Below are 26,394 nucleotides of genomic sequence, written 5' to 3'. Positions count from 1 at the left end.
ATCCAACCTTGCCCTGGCCAACATTCTTCACATCCACTGAATTCCAGCATGCAGGACATAGTTCTCCCTCCTGGCTACACATACCTGGGACTCCCTCCCCGGGCACCTACACATGAGCCATGACCTCTACACCTTAATGATGCTCTTCCAAATTGGTCTGTCCGCACAGTATTGCAAGCCCCCCCTCAGCAGCTTGAGGCCATCACGGGTGAGTATTGTGCTCCATGTCTGTATTGGATGATACATTGTGACCCATGTGTGTCCTGTACCGGACTCAGATCCCAGGGTATGGATGGCTGAAGTTCGTTCAACACTCATGTGTCTAGTCAGTATATTGTTCATTTTCTTCGACCCAAACAATTTGCTCCTCCCACCAGCCTAGGGATAAATTTACTAGGCTGGGGGCAAAGCAAGTGCCCATCGCTGTACCTGAGCATTGACGATAGATGTTCTTTTCAAATAGAAAAATATTTTCTTCCAGACAATAGAGCATCATGGTTTCTAACATTGCATTGTGTTCCCACATAGTAATATGTCTGCATTTAAGAAAATACATGCAGGCCTCAACACCTTTTTTCTGCTCGATGCATGTATATAGGGAACACACATTAAGTGCAATCATTGTGAAATTATCCTCCCATTGTACACCATAAATTCTTTTCAGAAAATCAGAGCTGTCTTTGCTGTACGATCTTAAATTTACCACATATTTAGAAAGATAAAGATCTAAAAACATTGAGATATTTTCCAATAGTCCCCCATTGGAGGAGATTATTGGACGCCCTGGTGGATTAATGGCATTTTTGTGGATTTTAGGGAGAAGATATAAACAAGGAATACGTGGATTATCAGTCTTTAAAAACTTATATTCCTCTTCATCCAGAAGACCACAGTGATACCAATTCATCAATAGATCATGGTAACGTCTAATCGATATTCTATATCTGTCCCAGTTGATTTCTTCATAGCAGGTATGATCAGAGAGTTGTCGCAGGGCCTCATCCCGATATTGTTTTTGATCCATAATTAAAATATTGCCCCCTTATCAGAGGGCTTGATAATAATGGTAGAGTCTTTCTCCAATACTTGTAGGGCTTCCCATTGGTCTTTAGATTTTATTTTCATATTGTCACTTCATTTATTTTCTTGGAGCGCAATCTCTTTAAGTCCTGTATTATAGCTGAGTTGTAGGCTTCAATATTGTCATGAGGGACGTTAGGATTATATTTAGATTTTAATTTAAGCCTACTGTGATATGTTTGGTTAGATTCCACATCAAAATATTCCAACATTTGTACTACATTTTTGTCGTGTTGTTGATTGTTATCCATTGCTAGACCGTAAAGATCACACATAACTCCAATATCTCCCACTTGTAGTTCGGCAAGGGATATTGTTTCGCCCTGTTTATTGGCGCTTTGTGATCCTATAGCCATTTTGTACAGTTTCATCAGTTTAAGTTTGCGAATAAAAAGAAACAGGTCAATTCTTGTGTCCGTGTAATTAAGAGGATTGCTGGGACAAAAAGATAAGCCGAGGAGTAATACCGATTCTTCAGTCATAGATAATGGACGAGATGATAAATTGATAATGGAATTCACACCATCATTTTTCTCAGAGTCATTGACAATATACTGTGTTCTTCCTCCTCTTTGCCTCACTCGTCTATATCTTTTCATATTCCTCTTCCTTTTCCTCTTTTGGGACCTTTGCCTCTTGTTCCCCTGCATCTTCCTGTTTGCTTGTCCGGTTGGACTTCATCTTTCTTTTGTTTGAGGATTTGAAATTCGTGAAGGAAGGTTAGGGGACGAAGGCCTAAAGGAGCAACTGTGTTGAGTGCATCTGAGTCAAAACTCAGATCAGAACTGGATCCGGTAGAGATTTCCTGTTCCCTCTGCTGACCTAGGGTTGATCTTAAGTTTCTTTGTTTTAATTTGGGACGGTCCTGATGAACAAGCCATCCAATTTATACAGAAATTGGAAGCGAATGATCTCAATCTTAAATTCACATATAAATTAAAAAAAACTATTGTAAATTTTTGGACATCTGTATACAGATTGTGGATGGCAAAATAACAACACACCTCCATAGAAAGGAGACAGCAGGCAATACCATCTTACATGGGTCAAGTAATCACCCTGTTCCTCTCATCAATAGCATCCCTACGGGGAGATGCTGCGGGCTCGCCGCAATTGTAGTACAACAGAAATTTTCAATGCTGAGCAGACAACCATGATAACCAGATTTAAAACTAGAGGTTATAGCATGAAAACTTTGCAAGGTGTCAAAAGTAAATTAAAAGGCATAACACAGAGGGAGCTCCTTTTTAAGGACCAACAAAAACAAGAACCAATTGCTTCAAGAAAAAATGACAAAATACCGAGAATGATAACCACTTTCAGCAAAGGGGCAGCTGATCTGAGAAAAATAATGAAAGCCCATTGGGGATTACTTACAGCTGACCCCATAATAGTCAAACATGTAGGTCTAAGTCCCAAGATGACATACAGGAGAGCTAAATCCCTTAGAGATTCCCTGGTCCACAGCTATCCTCAAGAAGTAGTAGGCTTAAATTGGCTCAATCCTCCCAATGGGTTCACTACGTGTGGATCATGTAAGGCTTGCAAATATGGTGTAAATCGCACAGCATACAAAACAAGAACTGGACTAACCAAGAAAATTACAAAAATCAGCAATAGCGATTACACCATTTATGCTCTGGAATGCCTGTGTGGTTATTACTACATAGGCAGTACAAAGCTACCGTTAAAGACACGTATTTTTCAACACCTACGAGCAATAACTAATCGGGATGGGAATTATCCAGTAGCCCGACACTTCTTACAAGAACATAACAGCGATAACAGATTATTGCGCTTTTTTGGTATTGACCGAATCTTATCCCATGTTCGAGGTGGAGATCGGGAATGCAATCTCAGAATAAAAGAATCCAGATACATTATTGATTTAAATACAAAGACCCCAAATGGCCTTAAAAGCGGGGAAGAATTGGCTACTCACATAGGTTGAGTATGATTCAGCAGCTTTATCTCGTCTCTCACAGTAATATTATTTGCACTGTATCACTGTTTTTAATCTGGATCAGTACAGGCTACATCTCCCTGTTTTCCATACAGATCAAGTCATGGAAATTTACATAATTATAACATTTCTTTTCTGTAATAAATATTGGAAATTGTCATTATTAATGTCAATTAGGTAGCCTGCAATGTTCCATTTATTAGCACCATTAGCACTTTTACAGTTTAAGATACCACACACATCACACTTTAGGCACAGTAACTTTTTAGTGGCATTCCCCTATTATGTGAAATTTGACCGATATGCAGTTAATAAGAATGTAAGGCAATACTGTGGACTGCCAGTAGATATGGTTATCGCTGCCCACAGTGCTCATAGTATACAGGGTACATTACCCTTTGTATTGTTTCCTGTAGAAGTTTGAGCAATTATATCGAGGGTACATTACCCATAATTCAGTAATTGTCTTAATAGCAATCATTGCCGTCTCTGGTGATTTTAGCTTAAAGGATTTGTTATCTACTGTGGCTTAATTGAAATTTATGTCATTAAAATCTGTGCTGATATAGTAATATCCGTTTTTGCGATCAATAGTATATACGGTATTTTACAAATGATTACTGTGGATATTTACTAAATGTGGGATTTAAAATGCAATACCAAATGTAATTATGTACATCCAATTATTATACAGTCCTAATGCTAATGCACCTCAATTACCCCCAAATAATGAAAAATGTATAAAAACGGAGCGATTTTGTCAAAATGGAATAACTTTATTGAATGCAACAAGGCACAGACAAATGCATAACGTATATCGTCTAATTCAATAGTGTAATTTAATGTTGCATATGTGAATTAATTTATTTCATGCTGCTAAAGTGGGTATCTGAGAAATGAATTTGGAATTTATTTGTATGAAATCATACAACAGATCTGGCGATTGCAATGACAAAGCTCCGTTTATCAATGTAGTATGTTTTCTATGTTTTTCATGTCTTGCAAACACTGGTATCTATTTCTAAGGAATTTGCCCATTAGCACTTACTCGAAAAAGGCTTAACGCCGAAACGCGCCATCTTGCTTTTTGTGTACAATAAATTATTGTTCATTCTCCTGGTCTGCCGTTCTCCTGCTTTACTACCTTTGGAGGAAGGGTGCTTGAAGCTGTTGTCGAAGTGTTGCGGTTGCTGTAGCCGTGGAACCGGCACCGACATCGTGGGATTGGTGAACCGCTAAATATAGCAGTTTGGGACATATATATAAACTCCGCATCCTGCAACATCTGCGTGCCATGAAGAACAAAGATTTTACATATCCTATGGCCAAACACTTTTTTGAATTCCACTCCAGTGACAGTAATCAACTAAAATACTCCGGTATTAAAATTGTTAAACAGAAAGAACGGGGTGGAAACAGAACTCTTGAGTTAAGAAGAGCAGAGTCAAGAATGATCTTACTAATGGGTACTGAAAACCCATTAGGATGTAATTTGGATGCTGAACTGCATGTGCACCTCTGAAGTATTAGAACTGATTATTTATGATGGGTCTTTTGAACAAAACTTTCCCTGTTGATCTAAATTGTAAATTGTTACTCGTACTCACTGTATCTCTTATCCCCTTCCACTTTTTCCACTATTGTTGACATAGGATATGTGAATTTTTTCTTTGTAATAATTGGAATAAGTATTTTGACAGCATCAGACCAGAATTATTATAATCTCTTGATAACTAATTGACATTGCTATTTAACACCATTCCATACTTTATGAGAATTAATCAACATAGGAAGATGTAAGTTAGTGGTTAAAAACTATTAGATAATCACTAATTTCTTAGATATTCATCATTTAGCAGGGTCTTATCATTAACATTCGTTAGCTTATAATTAATTACTTATTGTCCAAGGTACTTTACCGTGATCTTGACTTATCCTAAATTCCAATTGTTATATCTTAAATGAAATAATTGTTTAAATTTTTCTATATTGTCAGCAGCTACCATGGTGGACAAACTATTGTAGTTATTTGATTTAAATCTTGTTTTACTTCAAAATGATATAATACGATCACCGATGCAATTTTTGTCTAGTATGTCTTCACTTTCTAATTTTGTAATGTTTCCTTTAAAAAGACACTCTGGACACTGAGACTCTATGGTCCAGTTGAAGGCCGAGTGCCGAAACGCGTCGACCGTCTCTTGTGCGTGTTTATTCATGTGTACCTGAAAATAAACACTAATCGAGTGCTCTCTGTAGTGCCGTGCTTTCCTTGATGCGACGAACCCCTGGGCTTGAGGGTGAAGCGAGAGAAAAGTTTTGTCTCATATATATATATATATATATATATATATTACCTACTGGCGGTCGCCAGTAGGTAGTTATAGTTAGGACCACGTTTCCATAGGAAATCCGCAACATTCTATTTTGAATAACTTTGGCGCCGGTTGACGAATCCTCGCGAATTTTTCAAAATAGGTGGGGCGCTACGCTCCGCTCCTACCCTGAAAGTCTCGGGGGGATTCGTCAAGCGGGGGCTGAGATAAAAGGGGGGTCCCAAAACGCGTTTTTCCCATGCATTTTTCCATAGGACCTTTAGACACAGCTACAGCCCGAACGGCTGAACAGAATTACTTGAAATTTGGCAGAGAGGTAGTCCTCAGGTCAAGGAAGTGCCTTTTGTAGGTTTGGTGTAAATCTGTTCAGTAGATCCTGAGAAAATAGCATTTAAAAGCATATATATATGTGGGCGGAGCCTAACCACACATCTCATCCTGAGATCTGATTGGCTGTCAGCACTTCATCCAAGAAGTGTTGGCAGCCATCTTGGGACCAATATACATGATAGCACCTCATTAAAAAGCATTGCAGTTAATAGAAGGTTTTAAGACTTTAGTTACATTATAAATCCTTTGTTGATGGTACCATACTCATTTTAGGAATTGTGGTATGTTCTAAGGTGATTTCACCATGTGAAAAAGCCTTCTGCTGGGATATCATGATTGAGAGAAAAATATTTTCTCATGCTTTTACCACAGAGGTTTGGAAGGTGATCTATAGGCTAAACTGAGAGCTTATTTTCTGTAAATTCACATTATCTTTCTCAGTCATGTGAGAATGAAGTCTGACATTCTCAGTAAAACATGTACATCCAACAAGGGCAGAGACTGTCAGTTGATTCCTTTGTGTTCTACTGCAGCTTCCCAGAGTGTTCCAAAGAACTACTAGAGCGCTAACAGTCCTACTTATGATAAACGTATGGCACACCTGAAGCCATCTTGCTTGGATTAAAGTGGTAACTCTTAAAACATTTAATTTAAAAAGGAACAAAATGAGGGGGTTCATTTTTCAATAAAAAGTATGATTAGTGCTGCAGAAAGAAAAATTAGGGCACATTTTGAGTGACTTCTCAAATCCTCTTCTATTTCATTAAAAAATTCTGACATGCAGACTGAAACATGCACTTTCAATACCAGCAGCAGTTTTCCCTGGTGAGCAGTAGCTTTACTACAGTGATCTAATGAGCAAAAAGAGTGCTAACATTCTGAATTTATGGCAAATGTGTGACACATCTGAATGCCTTCTTGATGGAATCAAAGTAAAAAACTGAAGGTATTTCCTACTGAGGAGACTGCAGTAAATGAGGAAATTAGGAAACTTCATAACAAATAAGTCTCCCAAGATGGCCACCAGAGACAAAAGAGCCCAAATGTAGCCCAAATATCACCCAGATGTAGCCCAAGTATAGCCCAATGACAGAATGTCCCAGAATGTTCTTAAAAACAACTAGAGCGCTTACTGTCTTCATTATGACAAAAGTATGGCACACCTGAAGCCATCTTGATTGGAATAAACTGGTAACACTTAAAACATTTAATTTAAAAAGGAACACAATGAGGAGGTTCATTTTGCCATAGAAATTATGATTAATGCTGAAGAAAGAAAATGAGGGCACATTTTGAGTGACTTCTCAAATCCTCTTCTATTTCATTAAAAAATTCTGACATGCAGACTGAAACATGCACTTTTAATACCAGGAGCAGACTTCCATGGTGCAGTAGTTTTACTACAGTGATCTAATGAGCAACTAGAGTGCTAACATTCAGAATTTATGGCAAATGTGTGACATATCTGAATACCTTCATGATGGAATCAAAGTATAAAACTGAAAGCATTTCCTACTGAGGAGACTGCAGTACATGAGGAAATTAGGAAACTTCATAACAAATAAATCTCCCAAGATGGCCACCGGAGACAAAAGAGCCCAAATGTAGCCCAAAATCACCCAGATGTAGCCCAAATATAGCCCAATGACAGAAGTGTGCAAAACACTTATTATTTTGTGTTTTTGCAGTGTTATATAGTGCAGACTTGTCAGGTATTGGAGTGCTTTACATGAGCATTGGTTACATCACACAAGAACACATTCATTTTGGTTGTAGACATGGGGAGACTAAGTGATTTGACCAGAATCACAGAATGTCGAGCTGAAGCAGAAACTTCAACCTGGTTCCCCAGTTGCAAAGTCTGCAGTTCTGGAAGTAACACCACATCACCTCCCCTAAGTGCAACATTTAATCAAGTGGTCAACTGGATAAAAAAACATAAAGATAACAAATAATTTAAAAGTGCTTTGTCGCTATTTGAAAACTCAGAAAATATGTCCTTATTTTAGCCTTTTAGAGCACTAACCATAATTTTGATGCCAATAAGACCCTCTCATATATGTAATTTCTAAAGGAAATGCTCTAGGTATTACAGTTTTGATTACATCAAGATGATGTCAGGCGTTCCACACTTTTGTAATAAATATAGAATGTTAGCAATCTAGTTGTTCATTAGGATACTGTTGAGAGGCAGAGGCCAGGGGCACGGACTCTGAAAATTGAAGGCAGGTAGGAGGGTGCAAAGGCAACAATTTAACCACACTGAGCAGGCAGGAAGGGCCGTGGAAGCACAACAGACTATGGAGGGCAGTGGAAAGGGGGGCAGGGGCAACAAACCAACAATACAGGACTTGCAAGAGAGGCTGTTGGAGGCAAGATCTATTACGGGTCAAGGAAGCTAGGGGCGGTCCCCAGATCCCCGGGAGCCACCACAGAACTGAGCAGGAGAGTGAGTCAGGGACAAAAGGGGCACCTTAATTTGAGCCGGGGTGCCTAGGAACGCTTGCTCCAAAAATGAAGAAAACAGACATATGAGACATGGAATTGGAGGCAGAATACAATGGCAGTTTAATGAGAAGATGCAACTTCAAAGAAACCGCAGAATAGAGACATAAAGTACAAAATACAGACTCCAGATAATCATACAGCTGTCATGATATTCTCTGTATCTCAATTAATGTACTGACAGAGAGAGAGAGAAAACACATCTATAAATGCATCATGAGAAACAAGTTACACCAAGGAAAATGTTACCTAGGAACACTCACGTTTACTCTTAGAGCAAGCATTCCTGCAATTACAATACAAAATCTTTTAAATGCAAAAGTAAAGAGAACAATGGTTAAACATAACATGACATTTCATATAGGTAAAATAGAATAAGATACTTCAAGCAAAGCAGAGCAAGACATTTTAAGCAAAGGAAGACAAGAGCTCCCAGCTCTTGGGGAAAACCTGCACTGCCTGTTAACCTACATACAGACGGCGAGGTAGTCCGTCGATATCTGTGGGTGCTCCCTTTTTATATCATTTTGTGGGCTCCTTTGCACGCTACATCTACCTACGTATGCTACCCAAAAGCTTCGTCTGCAGATTTTACCAGACATTTCGTCATTTACCCACTTAATGCTGACAATGGACTGGGTGAAAAGGTCAGTCTCTCAGGCCAATCGCTTATCGTAAGTTCCATAGAGCAAGCAGAAAATAATGGGTATTGTACGGGAATTCAATATATTCATGTATAAAATCTCCTCAGTTCTCCTAACTTGACGCTCTGCGGTTGCCACTTCCTTAAAAGCGGGAAACCTGCCCAGGAAGCAAGTACCAGTCCAGGATGCAGCCTACTGTATGTCGACAGCTTCAGGGGGATGTTGAACTTTGATACCGAGCACGGAGCACTCGGGTAGGGTGGGGGCTACTGGTTTGGAGCAGAAGGCCTCGCAGACCTGCCTTCAGACTGCTATACACTAAAATTGCAGAGCTATGGTCAATTTAACAAAGAGGCCTACATATTGAACAGAAGGGCCTACACAGGGGTTTTATACTGGCTGAGTGGTAAGGATGTCTCAGGATAATTATATAGCAACACAGGACCCGCTGGTCAATTTAATACGGCCTACAAATGCAGCTGGCAGGGCAAGGACAAGGGTCTCATACTTCAGGTGTGGACAGAACGGGCCAGGGGCCCCCTGTGATACAAAATCTACCCTCCTTCAAGCCTGTGGCAATGTAATAGAACATTGTGGGCAGAAGGAAGAGGCAATGGTAGTACAACCATACATGCCAACAGACCCGATTCAGCCAGGAAACGTCCAATGTTTTTAAGCTCAAATGGGCTTTATTTGATCTGTCTCCTGTCTACAATATCCTCTTTTTCAATGTAACTCAAAGGGGAAAATCAATACCCCAGTTTTTTTTCAAAATCTCCCTCTTACCAAGTTCAAAATGTTCGCAAGTATGGTACATTGGATCATGGAAGGAAATGGGATAGGGACATGGACTTGGATAACAGAGGACAGGAGGGACATGGAGAGGTGCACCAAACTGACCCTGCAGGGCAGGCATCAGGGTTTGCAGCAGCACAATACACCACACAGGGCATGCAGGACGGGAGTGCAGCACAACAATCCATAGAAAGCAAGAGGGAGGGGACAGGACCATGCACATGGACAACAGAGAACAGAGGGGCAAGAGGCAATGGTAGCTAGCTGACCATAATGGACAGACAGGAGAGAAAGCTGCAGCATAACAGACCATAAAGGGCAGGAGGGACGGATCAGGGGCATTACAATGGAACAGACAAGCCAGGAGGGAGGGAGTAGGGCTGGGGGCAAGGGGGCAGGGCAGGAGCAGCAAGATAGCCATGGAGGTCAGGCAGGATGGGCACTAGAAGCAAGACACACCATGAAGAGCAACAGTGAGACTGTGATGGCATACACACAGACCTTGGAGGGAAGGTGGGAGGGGGTCAGGGGCAGCTAACTGACCACACAGGGAAGGTGGGAGGGGCCATGGCAGCACAGAAGACCATGCATGGCAAGTGGGAGGGTTAGTGGCAGCACAATGGCTATGATGGGCAAGAAGGAGGGTGGAGGGGCATGCACAAAGGACGATGGAGGATAGAAGGGAGGGTCAGGACCTGTGCACAGACAAGAAAGTTCAGGGGAAGGGACCTCACAACAGACCACACGGGGCAGGCAGGAGGAGCAGCTGCAGCACAACAGACCAGGGAGGGCAGAAGGGTGTGGCAGTACAATGGACCATGTAGGACAGGAGGAAGAGGATAGGGGCATGGCATGTGGACAGGCAGGGTGGAGGTGGCAGGGACAGGTTACAGTCATCTGACAATGCTAGGCAGGTGGGAGGGGAGTGGCAGCTCAACAGAACACTCAGAGTAGATAGGAGTGGCAGGTCCATGGGACATGGTGGGCAAAAAGGATGGAGCAGGGGCATGCACAAAGACATCGGAGGGCAGGGGGAAGGAGAATAGGGGCAGCAAGCTAAGCACAGAGTTTAAGCAGGAGGTCAATGATGGGGCATAGAATTGGGCAATGGAGGGCAGGAGGAGTGGACTGGTACATCATACTGAGGGCAGTGGCAGCACATCAGACCATGCATGGCAGGAGGGAGGAGGCTAGTCCATGGATTCACACAACAGAGGATAGGGAGGAAGGGGATGGGGCAGCAAGCTAACTGTTCAGAGAAGGCGGGTATTAGGAACTTTATTGTTTTTAAAACATTGTGTCTGTGCGAACTACTTAAAATATGAACAAGTATGCAGCATAATCTCACTTTTATTCAGGAAGAAGAGGACGTTTGTGACTGTGACTCCGGGCTCACTTGGCAGAAACACCCCCTGACCCTCCACCCCCTATCGCAAAATGTAATGCCCGTGAAAAGGGTAGGTGAACACAGTGTTATATAGAACATAGTCCTGAGAGCACGATTGAAAATGAAAACTAGATATAGTGTATGGTATAAACTATGCACCAAAAAGTGTGATATAAGATGAACCGGGCGTGAAATATAATATGCAATACATTGTGCGCAATGACAGATTCATTGGAGAGCGCGAGATAGCACAGGCACTAGCGCGTGCTATGCGATATGCGCCTTGGAGTGTAATATGCACAGGGCAGTGTTGTGTAACCTAACTAGTCTCTAAAGTTGTAATATAAAATATGTGCTGGGGAGTGTAAGGTTGCATATGCACTGTGACAAAGATATGGATCCCAGATTGTAATATGTATGGCATAGCACTGTGCGTTATAACATAGGCATCGAGAAAGGCACGTTAGATGGGGCAATATAACCCGTGCGAAGACAAGTGTGGCATGACATATTCACGGGGTGGTGTTACAGTGCACATGGGCTAGAGAGTGTCATAGCATATGCACTAGCTAGTGGAATACAACACAGAGGTTTGTGGCACACGGCAGGCAATGGTGGGTGTAACACAGCATTGGGCTCTGTCAGGAGCGCGCTGTGACTCTCAAGTGATGTTCGTCCCCTTTCCAGAGAGTAAAATAAAAAGTATTACACATCCGGCAGTGGATGTGTGTTTTATTAACCGTGAGGGGGGTTTCTTGCATAGTTTTGGTCGAATTTTTGTCGAATCCCCTTTGAATGGCTTGGTGTGCATGTGTATTAAATGTGCCCGTCAATAGCTACCCATGTTTGTATAAATAAACGACAAGGGTGTCTACCGGGATTAGGCACGGTAGGGCATCAGACATGTCAGAGCTTCACTTTTAAATGCTAATTCCACGTGGAATTAGCATTTAAAAAACCTCAGAAATTCACTGAAAAAACCATAAGTTTCAGGGGTGTTATAGTTAGCTGGACTTTTCACTTGTACAAAACCATTGAAATTCCCCCGTTATAGTTAGTTCAGCTAACTATAACTCGCGCCCCCGCAATGCACTGCTGATGACGTCACATATTACATCACTCATGACATGGTCAGTGACATCACTGATGACATCACTGATTACATCTCAAATGACATCACTGATGACATCACTGATGACGTCATCCATGTGATAAATTAGTGCATCTTCTCACACCCTAATATAACCTTTGATACACCAACACAAAATTTCAGACTTCCATTCTCAAAACCATAGATACTCCAATACCAATAACTACATACACACTCATTGACTATTAGGTCTACACACACCTCCACTCACTCACCTGTAGAGTCACTCATACTTACAGTCACTCAGTACAGGACTATCATATGCATTTATATACCTATATAGACACTCAGACACCACCAATCATCCATAGACATACTCACACACCTAGTCAGTCATGGAAATAATTAATCACACTCCCATTTACTCACTTATGCAGTTATACACACACAAGTTCACTTACTCATAAAAATAGTACCACATTCTTACGCTCTTATACAATCACTGATACAAGCACACACTCATCCATATAGCCACTCTCACAATCACACACTCTCACATATACCCACTTATATACTCTTACACACATATATACTGCCTTTCACATATGTAGTTACTCACACATGTACCACTGAGATATACATTCAATCACTAACACACCTATACATACACTCACCCAACCATACAGTCCATCACAGATACACTCTTAAAAACATGCACCCACTGAATCACCCACTCACACATCTAGTCACAGAGTCACACACACCCTACCCACACAAACACTCAGGCACCCATACAGATACTCAGACAACCAATCAATAACCCATATAGACACTCATATAGCTATTCAAAAAACCATGCAGCCACTTATACACCAACACACAGACACATACAGACATTCACACAGTTTAGATACTAGTCTGCAGTAAGATACATTTAATGACTCACTTATAGAGTCAGTTACGCACCTAGAAAATCATCCATTCACACACTTGAAAACCCACTTATTTTTCAACAGGCCTTTCCCTATATATATTAAACATAACAAAACTGTTCAGAAACACATACTCAATGGATAATGTCATCAGTGATGTCATCAGTGATGCCATTTGAGATGTCATCAGTGATGTCATCAGTGATGTCACTGACCATGTCATGAGTGATGTAATATGTGTCGTCATCAGCAGTGCATTGCGGGCGCGCGAGTTATAGTTAGCTGAACTAACTATAACGGGGGAATTTCAATGGTTTTGTACAAGTGAAAAGTCCAGCTAACTATAACACCCCTGAAACCTATGGTTTTTTCAGTGAATATACATATATATATATATATATATATATATATTCACCAATTGTAGCTCCACAAAAATCCGTATCAACGAAGAATGGAAACCACGCAAATCCAGGTAAGGCACAGTTGTTTTACTTTATTAAAAGCCGAGTTTCACCAATCTGACGCGTTTCGGGCATCCGCCCTTGCTTATACACAAAGTGAGAGACTGATACATATATTTACACATTTAAACATTACTCAATAAGCCATGTATTCACTAAGATACACTTAATCAGTCAGTTATACAATTAATTTTTCAAAAACAAATCATCCATTTAGACACTTATATACCCATTTATTCTTCCATCGACCTTGAGATATACATATATAAAACATATGGAATTTTCAGAAAAACACACATTCACTGGATGATGTCATCAGTGATGTCATTTGAGATGTCATCAGTGATGTCATGAGTGATGTCACTGACCATGTCATGAGTGATATAATATGTGACGTCATCAGCAGTGCATTGCGGGCGCGTGAGTTATAGTTAGCTGAACTAACTATAACGGGGTAATTTCAATGGTTTTGTATGAGTGAAAAGTCCAGCTAACTAGAACGCCCCTGAAACCTATGGTTTTTTCAGTGAATATATATATATATATATATATATATATATATATATATATGTTGCAGCAATCACTCCATCAGGAAATGACACAAACTCCTCTTAGTGGCAAAGTGGAATTTATTTTCAGTTCTCACTGCTGTTGGTCATGACGCGTTTCGGCCGTACCGTCGGCCTTGTTCACATAACGACGCCATAACGGGAAAACTCCAATTTAAATGTTTTTTTCTCTTTCAAACCCAGTGTCACATGATTAATGAACATGGAGGATAGACTGCGGCACTTTACACATAATAGATTTAGAAAACAGACCGGATAGTAGTTCTCCACACGGATTACAAACTACTACATGAAAAGAATAATAAATATATACACATTTGAATACACATTTACGTATAAATAAATAAATAAATAAATACATAAATATATCTCAGTATAAATACAGTATAATCCAATGTATATTAAAATCATTTTCTTAAAATATTGGCATAAATGCGTAGTGTAGTTGAATCTTAAATGTGTGGTTATCAACCTGATCTAAATGTCCATCAAAGCTCGTCTGTGTATGTGTAAAGAAAGAGGAAAGTGTCACAGAGAAAGGCTCTACTCCATAATTAAAATCACCCATAAAACAAGAAACAGTATATAAAATGATTTGATTGACCCCTCAAATGTGCAAAGTTGCAAAGGATACATATTATGGTTCTCCAATAGGAATGAATCTGATACGCCATCCATATTGGGAGGTACATATTAGTGCGTGTAATAAAGTGCTGAAAGAATGTGCAAAGAATTGCCTATTTGCTTCCACAACTTAATAGTGTAAAAGTGAAGAAAAATAAATGAAAATAAACGTGAGCAGTGACCATGAGTAAATTAGATCAATGGAAACTGCAGAGGGGCAAAAGTACTAAACTAGATGTATATTGATATCCAAAAAGTGGGTCAATTTAATCTAAAGGATCCTACTTATACTTGTATTGATCCCTAAAAGTATGAAATGGGCACATATCAACATCTTTGCAACAGATTTATCAGGAAACTGGTTCCAGAAAACTTCTGGTTTTGAGGCCATCATTGAGTTTTTCCAAGCAGATATTAAGCAGATTTATAGGTAGGTGTACATGTCTTCAGTGGTATTTAACCCATAGGGAACCTTCGTATCCATTTCGAATATTAGGCGGGTTTCTAATTGCCTTAGTAGCCTTTCCCTATTGCCTCCTCGGCGCAGTTTAGGGACGGCATCAATTACATAATAACTGAGACATTTTAAGTCATTGTTATGTTTGTCTTTGAAATGACGAGCCACAGGATAAGTGCTGTCATTATTAACAATGGCTCTTAAGTGCTGAAGGATACGGGTATGAACTTGAAGTTTGGTGCTACCTATATATGATAGGTCACAGGTACAAGTGAGGACATAGACAGTATATTCCGTACGGCATGTAAAATGCCCTTCGATTGGTGTTTCCTTGGGACTAAACGGAGTTTTGTATGTAATACGATTAGTCCCAAATTTGCACGCTCTGCAGGATGTGCACTTGTAAAAACCTTTCTTAGGTTGTAGCCAGGTATTGCTGGATACATTTTCTGGGCTGCTTTTAACTAGCTGGCTTCTCATGGATGCAGCACGTCTATATGTGATAGACGGTTTGTCTGATAAGAAAGGCGCCAGTACACCATTGGTTTTTAAGATGGGCCAATTTTTGTTAATGATAGCCCTCAACTGTCTATGTTGTCTGTTAAAAGTCATTATGAGACGCGGAGCATTCTCCTCATCTCCATTATGTCTTGTATTACATGACCTGTCCGTTTTGCATAATAGTTCTTCTCTAGCTTTCAATGCTGCTTTGTCACTCGCTTGTTTGAGAATAGACTCACTATAGCCTCTTGCTTTAAATCTGGCCAGTGCCTCTTCGGTACATTTTGTAAACTCCATTTCCGTACTGCAAATTCTTTTAAGCCTTAATAGCTCCCCATAGGGGATACTTCTAATGAGGTGGTCAGGGATGGGAGCTGGTCGCATGTAAGGTGGAGTTACCTGCGGTGGATTTTCTATACAGTGTGGATTCCAACTTGTTACCTGATACATAAATAGTAGTATCTAGGAAAGAGACCTGTGTTTGGCTAATGTGAGATGTAAATTTCAGATTTAGTTTGTTAGTATTGATCTCATTGATGAATAATACAGCACTATTGGTGTCCCCCCTCCATATCAGGAACACATCATCAATGAATCTTAGCCAATATACTATTTTGTTCTCATATTTGGAACCCAAAGAGCCCCTGAGAACCTGCTCCTCCCACCAGCCCACGTGTAAACACGCGTAGCTGGGAGAGAAGCAGGCTCCCATAGCCACGCCTCGTTTTTGGCAGAATAGTTTGTTCTCAAACAAAAAGAAGTTGTTGTAAAGGCACCATCTAATCATTTGAATAAGCATCTCATTATGATTGTGAAAAATGAGAGGTCTAGTGTCAAGAAAATGTTTAGTAGCATTCAGACCACTTTCATGATTAATACTCGTATACAATGATTCAATGTCCAATGTAATGAGCGAAAAACTCTCATCCCATGTTATATGTGTGATTTTTTCAAGGAAGTCACTAGTGTCCTTGACATACGATGGGAGAGTTTGCACATGCATCTGTAAAAAATAGTCCACATATTGTGAGATCTGTTCGCTCATACCACCTATTGCAGAGATAATAGGTCTACCAGGTACTGGACAAGTTCCCTTATGAATTTTCGGGATAAGGTATAGTGTAGGAATTATTGGATATTCGTTCATCATGAATTTGAATTCTTGGTTTGATATTAGTCCATTTCTTTTCCAATTCATTAAATCTTTTCTCAAGTTTTCCTTCGCCTTATTGTATTCCACAATGTTACTGGTACCATAGCATTCCGAGTCCAATAATTGTTTGTGAGCCTCTTCAATATATTCTTTGCGCGGCCAGATGACAACGTTTCCGCCCTTGTCGGATTTATTGATGATAATATCCATGTTGTTGCTTAATTTTTTGATGAGGTTCTCATATTCAATATCTCTATATTTGAGTCTGGTTTTGCTGTGGTTTGTTTTGTAATAAAGTTTTTTTATTTCATCTGTAGTTCTCTCGTGGAATATGTCGATTGCATCCTTGGGCATGATAGGAAAAAATGATGATTTGGTTTTGAAAGGGCTCATACCTGCACTGGCTTGCACAAGATTGAGAGCTGTCATTTTTCTTGAGTGGATGAGTGAACATTTAGACCTGCTTCAAACAAAACGTTCTCATCATTCAATTCATGTAAGGCAAGCAGGGTAGTGGCATCGGATGCAGAAAGATTTGGAATGCTGGTCACTTCAGTGTTTTTATTGTCCGTCGTTTTGGTGCTGTTTTTTATCCTGAAGAATTTTTTCAGCTTCAACTTCCTGATATATTTATAGATATCTACTCGGGTTTTACCGTAGTTGAAGTTGCTTTCAGGACAATACGATAGTCCTAGGGCTAGTAGTTGAGTTTCTGTATATATATATATATATTATCTACTGGCGGTCGCCAGTAGATAGTTATAGTTAGGACCGAGTTTCCATAGGAAATCTCAAAATTCTATTTTGAATAACTTTGGCGCCGATTGACGAATCCTTGCGAAATTTTCAAAACTAATGGGGCGCTCCGCTCCGCTCCTACCCTGAAAGTCTCGGGGTGATTCGTCAAGCGGGGGCCGAGAAAAAGGGGGGTCCCAAAACGCATTTTCCCCATGGATTTTTCCATAGGGACTTTAGTCGCAGCTACAGCCCGAACGGCTGAACAGAATTACGTGAAATTTGGCAGAGAGGTAGCCATAAGGTCCATGAAGTGCCTTTTGCAGGTTTGGTGTATATCTGTTCAGTATTTCCAGAGAAAATAGCATTTAAATCAATATATATATATCTGTACGCGCGCAGCGTGCGCGCTGGGTGCGCGCACCTTGCCGTGCGCAAGCGCAATTCTGATTGGTTGTTAGATCTTAGTAAACATTCGAATCGGTCGAAACCAGGAAGTGTCTGCCGCCATTTTGTCTCTCGCACTCTGAGGGGGTGAAAAACAAATGTGGAGAACGTGAAAAGGGGGCAGGGTAGACAGTTCCTGACCCCCTAGCCGTTGTCAGGGGGTCCCAGAAGGACCCCCAAGGGCCAAAAAACAATTTAATTTTTTTTAAAAAAATGGCCGAGTGCGCGCACCCTGCACGCACCACCCAAACGGAAAAAATTCTGCGAAGTTCGCGCAGCGTGCGCGCACTCCGCGATTTATCGAAAAAAAAAAATGTATTTGGCCCTTGGGGGCGAAGCGCTCCGTGCGCGCACGGCAAGAACTTTGTAAAGTGGCCGGGCGGTGCGCAAAGCGCACCGTGTGCCCACCGCGCGCGCACGGTACGAACTGCTACAATTGGGGCGCGGTGCGCGAAGCGCACCTCGTACCCACCGCGCGCGCACGGTGCGCGAGGCGCACCGTGCGCGCGCTGTGAAAAAGTTTTGTTTAAAAAAATATATTAATAAATACATAACTTAGCATTTAAAAAAACGTACAAATTCACTGAAAAAACCATAGGTTTCACACACGTTATAGTTAGGAATTAGCATTTAAAAAACCTTGCAAATTCACTTAAAAAACCATAGGTTTCACACATGTTATAGTTAGCTGGGCATTTCCCTCGTAAAAAACCAATGAAATTCCCCCGTTATAGTTAGTGCAGGCAACTATAACTCACGCGACCGCAATCCTCTGCTGATGACGTCAGATATTACATCACTGATGACATATGTGTCTTTCTGAAAAAAAAAAAAATGTAATATATGTATAGCTAAAGATGAATGGAAGAAGACATGGGTAAATAAGTGTCTAAATACAGTGATGTAATATCTGACGTCATCAGCAGAGGATTGCGGTCGCGTGAGTTATGCCCTAGGGGGCATGCCTAATTGCTCTTGTTGACGTCTACCTCATTTGGCCCTAGTGGGCGGACACTACAATCATTTCTGCAACCTCTTATAGCAGATATGAACTCATCTTGTTCTATATATAAAGTGACACCCAGTGTAAAACTAACAAAACAAATAGATTATACAGTCAGATATTAAAAAAGAGATTATAAAGAGATAGCAGCAATCATATCAATAGCCATTTCCATTCAACTAACTTATATAGATACCTTATCTAAGTCCCTTACAGATGTGTATACAGGTCCTCTTCCATGTTAAGGCCTGCTGGGGCTCTGCTGTTTAGTTCCAAAATATAGCGGGATTCTAGTTTTCTAAGGCTTTTTTCCCTATCACCCCCTCTAATGCTTGGAGCAATCGCATCAATGACAAAGTATGTAAGGCCTGATACAGTGTTCTCATGGTATTTTGCAAAATGTCGAGCCACAGGGTATGTCTTATCCCCATTTTTAATGGCTCGAAGATGCTGCAAAATTCTTTTATGGCCTTTAAGGATTGTGCTGCCCACGTATAATAGGTTACATGGGCAGCTCAATACATATACAGCAAAATCCGTTTTGCAATCGAATTGCCCTTTGAAGTTTTTTACAATTTTGGAGCAACCGTTACATAGTTTGTTGTATTTTTACCATGATGACACGCTTTGCACTTTGTGCATTTAATAAAGCCATTTTTTCGTTGCAACCAAGAGGATTTAGGACGTACAGATATGGGTTTAGGTGCCATGTTGTTCACAAGCATTTGTTTAAAGGATCTTGCTCTTCGGAAAGTTATTAAATGTCTAGCTGGTATTAACACAGGGTCATTACGGATCAAATGCCAATGTCTTGCCAGAATGTTTCTTACTTGACCATCTTGTTTATTATAAGTTGGTATCATTCTACACTCATTTGATCCCTCTTCCCTGCTCTTGGGTTTCTTGCTAGACCCAACTTGTTTAAATAAAATATCTTCCCTTGTTTTTTCCTTGACCTTATAAACAGCATTTTGAATGCACTCATCCCTGTAACCTCAGGATTTGAAGCAGGAATATAAATTTCCCAATTCCGTCTCCCTTACTTCAGGCTCACTGCAATTATGCATGGTTCTCAAGCATTCCCCATAGGGGATGCTTCTGATCAAATTGTGAGGGTGAAAACTTTTTGCATGAAGCAACGTATTTCCTGCCTTTACAATAGATTTTAGTATGCAGCTTCGAATTTTTTACATACACTGTAAGATCAAGAAAGTTAACTTCTTTATCACTGATGGTACTTGTGAACTTCAGATTTAAATTATTAGATTGCAATTTTTTTACAAAATGGCTGGCTGATAATTCAGAACCTTTCCAGACGACGAATAAGTCGTCTTTATACCGACTCCAATGGAGGATGTTATTATGCCATTCCTCCTGGTACTCATTCCGGATCACCTGCTCCTCCCACCAGCCCATATGCAAATTCGCATAGCTGGGGGCGAAGCAGGTGCCCATTGCAGTACCACACAACTGATGAAACAGTTCACCATTAAAAAGAAAAAAATTGTTCTTTAGACAGGTACTTATCATAGAGTTCAACATTTGTGTATGTGACCATAAAGATATTGGACGTGTGCCTAAAAAATGTTTAATGGCGTTCAAACCATCTTCATGCCTGATGCTAGTGTAAAGTGCTGTAACATCAATAGTCATTAGAAGCATATCTTTTTCCCACGGTAAATCATAAATGCTTTTTAAAAAATCACCAGTATCTTGTATAAAAGAGGGTAACAATTTTACCATTGGGCATAGAAAGGAGTCGATGAATTTGGAGGTATTCTCCAAGGCAATTCCGATGGCCGAAATAATTGGCCTACCCGGCGGATTATTTAAATCCTTATGTACCTTGGATATTAGATAAAAAATTGGTAATATTGGGTTATTGATCTTCAAGTACAAATACTCCTCACGCGTTAACAGACTCTGGTCATACCATTCTTGTAATTGTGTATTGTAAAGCTGATGCCTCGCTATCATGATATTAGAGGGAACTCTGACATAATTCACTCTATTATTGTGTTGTTTATACGCTTCATCCAGGTATTTCTGTCTGCCCCACAGGACTATATTCCCACCTTTGTCAGCATTTTGAACAATACAATCATCATTTGTGGACAGTTTTTTAATAAGATCCATACACTCTTTCGGCTGTTGTGACCATTTTTTATGTTTTGCGCCAGTACATTTCTCCAAATTTTTTAAGTCATTCACTACCAATTCATTAAAGACGTCTATTTAGTCTCTTACAGACAAGGGAATAAACCTTGAGCGTGGCCGAAAGTTCGTGGTCTCACTTTCACAGATATTGATCCCCTGTTTGATTGCGATCTCTTCTGTGGTTATATGTCCATCATCTGATGTCGTGATTTCATCGTTGGTACTACTGGATCCCATTTGTTCCAAATCAACCATTAAATCCATGTCATGCACTTGTAGGTTACTTAGTTCTCCTTGCAAAACCACATTTTTATGCACGCCTGTTGCTTTATATCTCCCAGGGTTTGACGTAAAATGTTTTTTTAACTTTAACATTCGTGTATATTTAAATCTGTCGATTCTTGTTGACACATAATCAAATTCTTGTGGTGGGCAAAAAGACAGTCTCAATTGTAAAATCTTTTGTTCTTTCTCAGATAGGGGAATAGGTGTTAAATTCATCACTGTTGATTGATTCACACTTTGTATTTCATCATTTAATTTTTCTTGCTCTTCCCATCTGTGTTGGCGTTGTTTGGCCCCTTTCCGCCTCTGTTTCCTCTGCCTTTTCCCCTTCTTGGTCCTCCGTAATTTGTCATGGTTCTTGGTCGGAGGTTGAACCTCCGTTCGTCTTGTAAAAATCCAAACTCCCCTATAACGGAAGGAATTTTCTTGCCCATACTGCTACTTGCCCCTTCATCTGCTGAAGTTTCCTCCTCTGAACTTAGAAGACTGCTAAGGCCTGATTGCACATCGCCTGTCATTCCGTGTTCAGGATTCAATTTTTGCCTGCGGACATTTTCGAATTTCTTGGCGAACGTATCTCTCGTAATCGCCTTTGTCTCGCATAAATTTCTCAGCTTTCCGTTCCTTGATCGATATTTCTAGTTTACGCAGCCGCTCCATCATATCTTTCTTATATTTCGTTATTAACTCTTGGTCTAATTCCTTATCTAACATTTCCATTATTTGCTCAATTTCCTCCATTATTTTAATGCGGTCTCTATCTGCGTACCTTATCAATATCGCAAGCATTCTGCGAGAAGATTCTTGATTATTTTCAGCCCACTCGGCTAACATTTTGGGGTTTGGGTCTTCATAAGTTGGAGCCACCAAGATTCTTAACCCTCTTGGGATTCTTTTAACTTCCAAATACCTTTTCAGGGACTTTGCTTCCCACCATTTTGATAATTCTCCATGTTTAAGTTTTTCTAAGCGTTTGAGTCTTGCCATCACATCGGATACTTTGTCATTATTCACCAAGCCACCCGCATTCTTTGTGCCTTTTTTCATGACTTGTTTGGTATCATCAAAAATTGTTAAAGCTGCTTCCTCTCTTTCTTTCATCTCTGCAGCCGACATATTAAAATCAGAAATTTGACTTCCGTCAAGAACCGCCAGCGTCCGCTTATCTTTATGAACGCGGATACAGTTTATATACGCTAGCTTTCCCGCTTCCCTTCAAGTATCTTAAGGACCGCTCACCTGGGGTTACGGTGCTTCCGCAGGGCCTCTGACTCGTCCGGACCGCCGTCCCACCCAGGCTAGTTTCCTCATTTAGTCGAAGAAAGAGTTGCTCACATGAAGGGGGGGCGACGGCAAACCAATACTTCCACAAAACTTGCGAACAGCCGCCGCACTCCTAATCAGCGGGCGCGTTGTCGAGCAGACCTCACAAGCTGGGTCCGTAATATGAAAACACACTCCTCAATCAGAAAAGGAATGACAACGCCACGTCTTGACAATCCACATTAGATTTTAATCGTCGTGTAAATCCGTTCATGGGGTGCGTGTGCACAGTGGTGAAGGGAGGGGGCAGGGCCTGAGGTGACATGTGTGCAAACACACCCTGTGGCGCATTTTAAGTTGGGGAATTAATTCCTCTTCAATCCTGAGGGTCCCTGGGGGCTAACTAGCCCACCATTTACCTCCAGTAAACGCCGCTGCGTTGCAGAGAGGTGGCCCAGGCCATGCCTCTTTTTACACCACTCTGCAACGCAGCTCTGTGGCGCTTACTGGAGGTAAGTGGTGGGTTAATTGGCCCCCAGGGACCCTCAGGACTCAAGGGGACTTAATTCCCTAATTTACAACTCACTAGGAGGTGCGTTTTTCGCAGTGGTGCGGGGAGAGGCGTAGCCTGATGTCACAAGTGGGGAAACGCGCCCTGCGGTGTGTTTTACGTTGGGGAATTAAGTCCCCTTGAATCCTGAGGGTCCATGAGGGCCAACTAACCCACCAGTTATGTCCAGTAAGTGCTACAGAGTTGCACTGCAGAGAGGCGTAAAATGGGGCATGGCCTCGGACCACCTCACTGCAACGCAGCTCTGTGGTGCTTACTGGAGGTACATGGTGGGCTAGTTGGACCCAGGTACTCTCAGGATTCAAGGGGACTTAATCCCCCAACTTAAAACATGCCACAAGGTACCTTTGCACAGTGGTAAAGGGAGGGGGCGGGGCCAGAGGTGACATTTGCAAACACGCCCTTTGGCACATTTTAAGTTGGGGAATTAAGTCCCCTTTAATCCTGAGGGACCTTGGGGGCCAACTAGGCCACCAGGTACCTCCAGTAAGCGCCACAGGCCTGTGAAGCAGAGAGGTGGTCCAGGCCACGCCCCTTTTTACACCGCTGTGCAACACAGCTCTGTGGCGCTTACTGAAGGTACCTAATGGGCTAGTTGGATCCCAGGGACCCTCAGGATTCAAGGGGACTTAATCTCCCAACTTAAAACGGCCACAGGGCCTGTTTACACAGTGATGAAGGGAGGGGCCGGGCCTGAGGTGACGTATGCAAACACACCCTGTGGTGCGTTTTAAGTTGGGGAATTAATTCCCCTTCAATCCTGACGGCCCCTGGGGGCCAACTAGCCCACCAGGTGCTTCCAGTAAGCACCACTGCGCTGCGTTGCAGATAGGTGGTCCAAGGCCATGCCCCTTTTTACACCTCTCTGCAATGCAGCTCTGTGGCGCTAACTGGAGGTACCTGGTGGGCTAGTTGGACCCCAGGGACCCTCAGGAACCAAGGGGACTTTATCCCCCAAGTTAAAACGGCCACAGGGCGTGTTTGCACACGTCACCTCAGGCCCCCTCTACCTTCACCAGTGTGCAAACGCGCCCCGTGGTGCGTTTTAAGAGGTAGTTTTAATTCCCCTGCCCTATTATGTACTAGGGTCTTACAGAGGAGGTCATGCTAATCACAGGGGTACCCCAACGCATAGTGTTCCCTAGTGTATGTAGGTGTTTCACTGTATTCTAAGTGTCTTTTAGCATAGCACATGCTCTAGGCCTGGTTAGTCAGAGTCAGTTACCACCAGTATCCGTCTGAAAAAGTTGTGGGCACAGGATGATTTTGCAACAAGGCCTTTTTCTGCTCCTCTGTTGGTTCTTTCTGCACGTGTCTTGCTTCTTCCTGCAATTTTCTTCGTCTTTGTGGACTTCTGTTGCATCTTTCTGCATTTCTTATGCTTCTTTCTGTGCATTTGTTCTTCTTTGTTCACACATGTTCTACCTCTGTAGGTATAGTTAGAAACTAGCATTTAAAAAACCTTTGAAATTCACTGAAAAAACCATAGGTTTCAGGCACGTTATAGTTAGAAATTAGCATTTAAAAAACCTTAGAAATTCACTGAAAAAAACATAGGTTTTAGGGAAAGTTATAGTTAGTTGGACATTTCACTCGTACAAAAACATAGAAATTCCCCCGTTATAGTTAGTTGAGCTAACTATAACTCATGCCCCCGCAATGCACTGCTGATGACGTCACATATGACATCACTCATGACATGGTCAGTGACATCACTCATGACATAACTGAGGACATCTCAAATGACATCACTGATGACATCAATGATGACATCATTCATGTGAAAAATGTATGCATCTTCTCACACCCTAATATAACCTTTGATACACCCACTCTAAATTACAGACTGCCATTGTCAAAACCATAGACACTCCAACACCAATAACTGCATACCCACTCACTGAGTCTTAGCTTTACACACAAATCAACTCACTCACCCGTACAGTCACTCATACTTATGGTCACTCAGTACAGACTATCATATGCACTCATACACCTATATAGAAACTCACACACCGCCACTCATCAATAGAGGTACTCACACACCTAGTCAGTCATGCAAATAATTAATCACACTGCCATTTACTCACTTATACAGTTATACACACACCAGCTCACTTACTCATACAAATACTAGCACATACTTATGCTCCTATATAATCACAGATACAAGCACAGACTCATCCATACAGCCACTCTCACAATCACACACTCTCATGTATAGCCATTTATATACTCCAACACACATATATACTGCCTTTCACATATGTAGTTACTAACACATACACAACAGAGATATACATTCACTCACTAACACACCTATACACACACTCACCCACCCATACAGTCCATAACAGATGCACTCTTGAAACCATGCACACAGTGAATCACCCACACACACATTTATGTACAGAGTCACATATACCCCACCCACAAAAACACTCAGGCACCCATACAGATACTCAGACAACCAATCAATAACCCATATAGACACTCATGTAGCTATTCGCAAACCCATGCAGCCGCTTACATACCAACAGACAGACGGATATAGACATTCACACAGTTTACTCACTAACCTATGCATTCAGTAAGATAAGTTGATTCACTCACTTATAGAGTTGGTCACGCACCTACTAAATCATCCATTCAGACACCTATACACCCACTCATTCTTCAATACGCCTTTCCCTATATATATTAAACATTTTTAAACTTTACAGAAACACACAATCACTGGATGATGTCATCAATGATGTCATCAGTGATGTAATTTGAGATGTCATGAGTGATGTTACTGACCATGTCATGAGTGATGTAATATGTGACATCATCAGCAGTGCATTGCAGGGGCGTGAGTTATAGTTAGCTGAACTAACTATAACGGGGTAATTTCTATGGTTTTGTATGAGTGAAATGTCCAACTAATAATAACTTTCCCTAAAACCTATGGTTTTTTCAGTGAATATATATTTATATATATATATTCCAGCTCAAAACATTGCCCATCAGGCAAAGAGCACACTAACGCCAGCACTAAGTGGCAGACCTTCAGTAGGTATGAACGACACCCAACATGCTGACTCTTTTCACAGCTGTCCCGTCA

General features: G+C 41.1%; 1 protein-coding gene across 1 annotated transcript in view; it reads right to left on the bottom strand.

The window, feature by feature from the left end:
- Positions 1–17,181, bottom strand: part of LOC146822704 (endogenous retrovirus group PABLB member 1 Env polyprotein-like) — a 38,936-nt gene extending 21,755 nt beyond the window's left edge. Inside the window, exon 1 of the mRNA XM_085606274.1 lies at positions 16,756–17,181. Within this exon, the coding sequence (XP_085462400.1) occupies positions 16,756–17,181 (426 nt within the window). The remainder of the gene's footprint in view (positions 1–16,755) is intronic.
- Between the last annotated feature and the right edge of the window lie 9,213 nt (positions 17,182–26,394).

This window comes from Triturus cristatus, chromosome 5_2 (assembly GCF_964204655.1).
Source record: "Triturus cristatus chromosome 5_2, aTriCri1.1, whole genome shotgun sequence".
Classification (NCBI taxonomy): domain Eukaryota; kingdom Metazoa; phylum Chordata; class Amphibia; order Caudata; family Salamandridae; genus Triturus; species Triturus cristatus.
The sequence above is the reverse complement of the archived record's forward strand: the minus strand, read 5'-3'. Positions and strand labels throughout refer to the sequence as shown.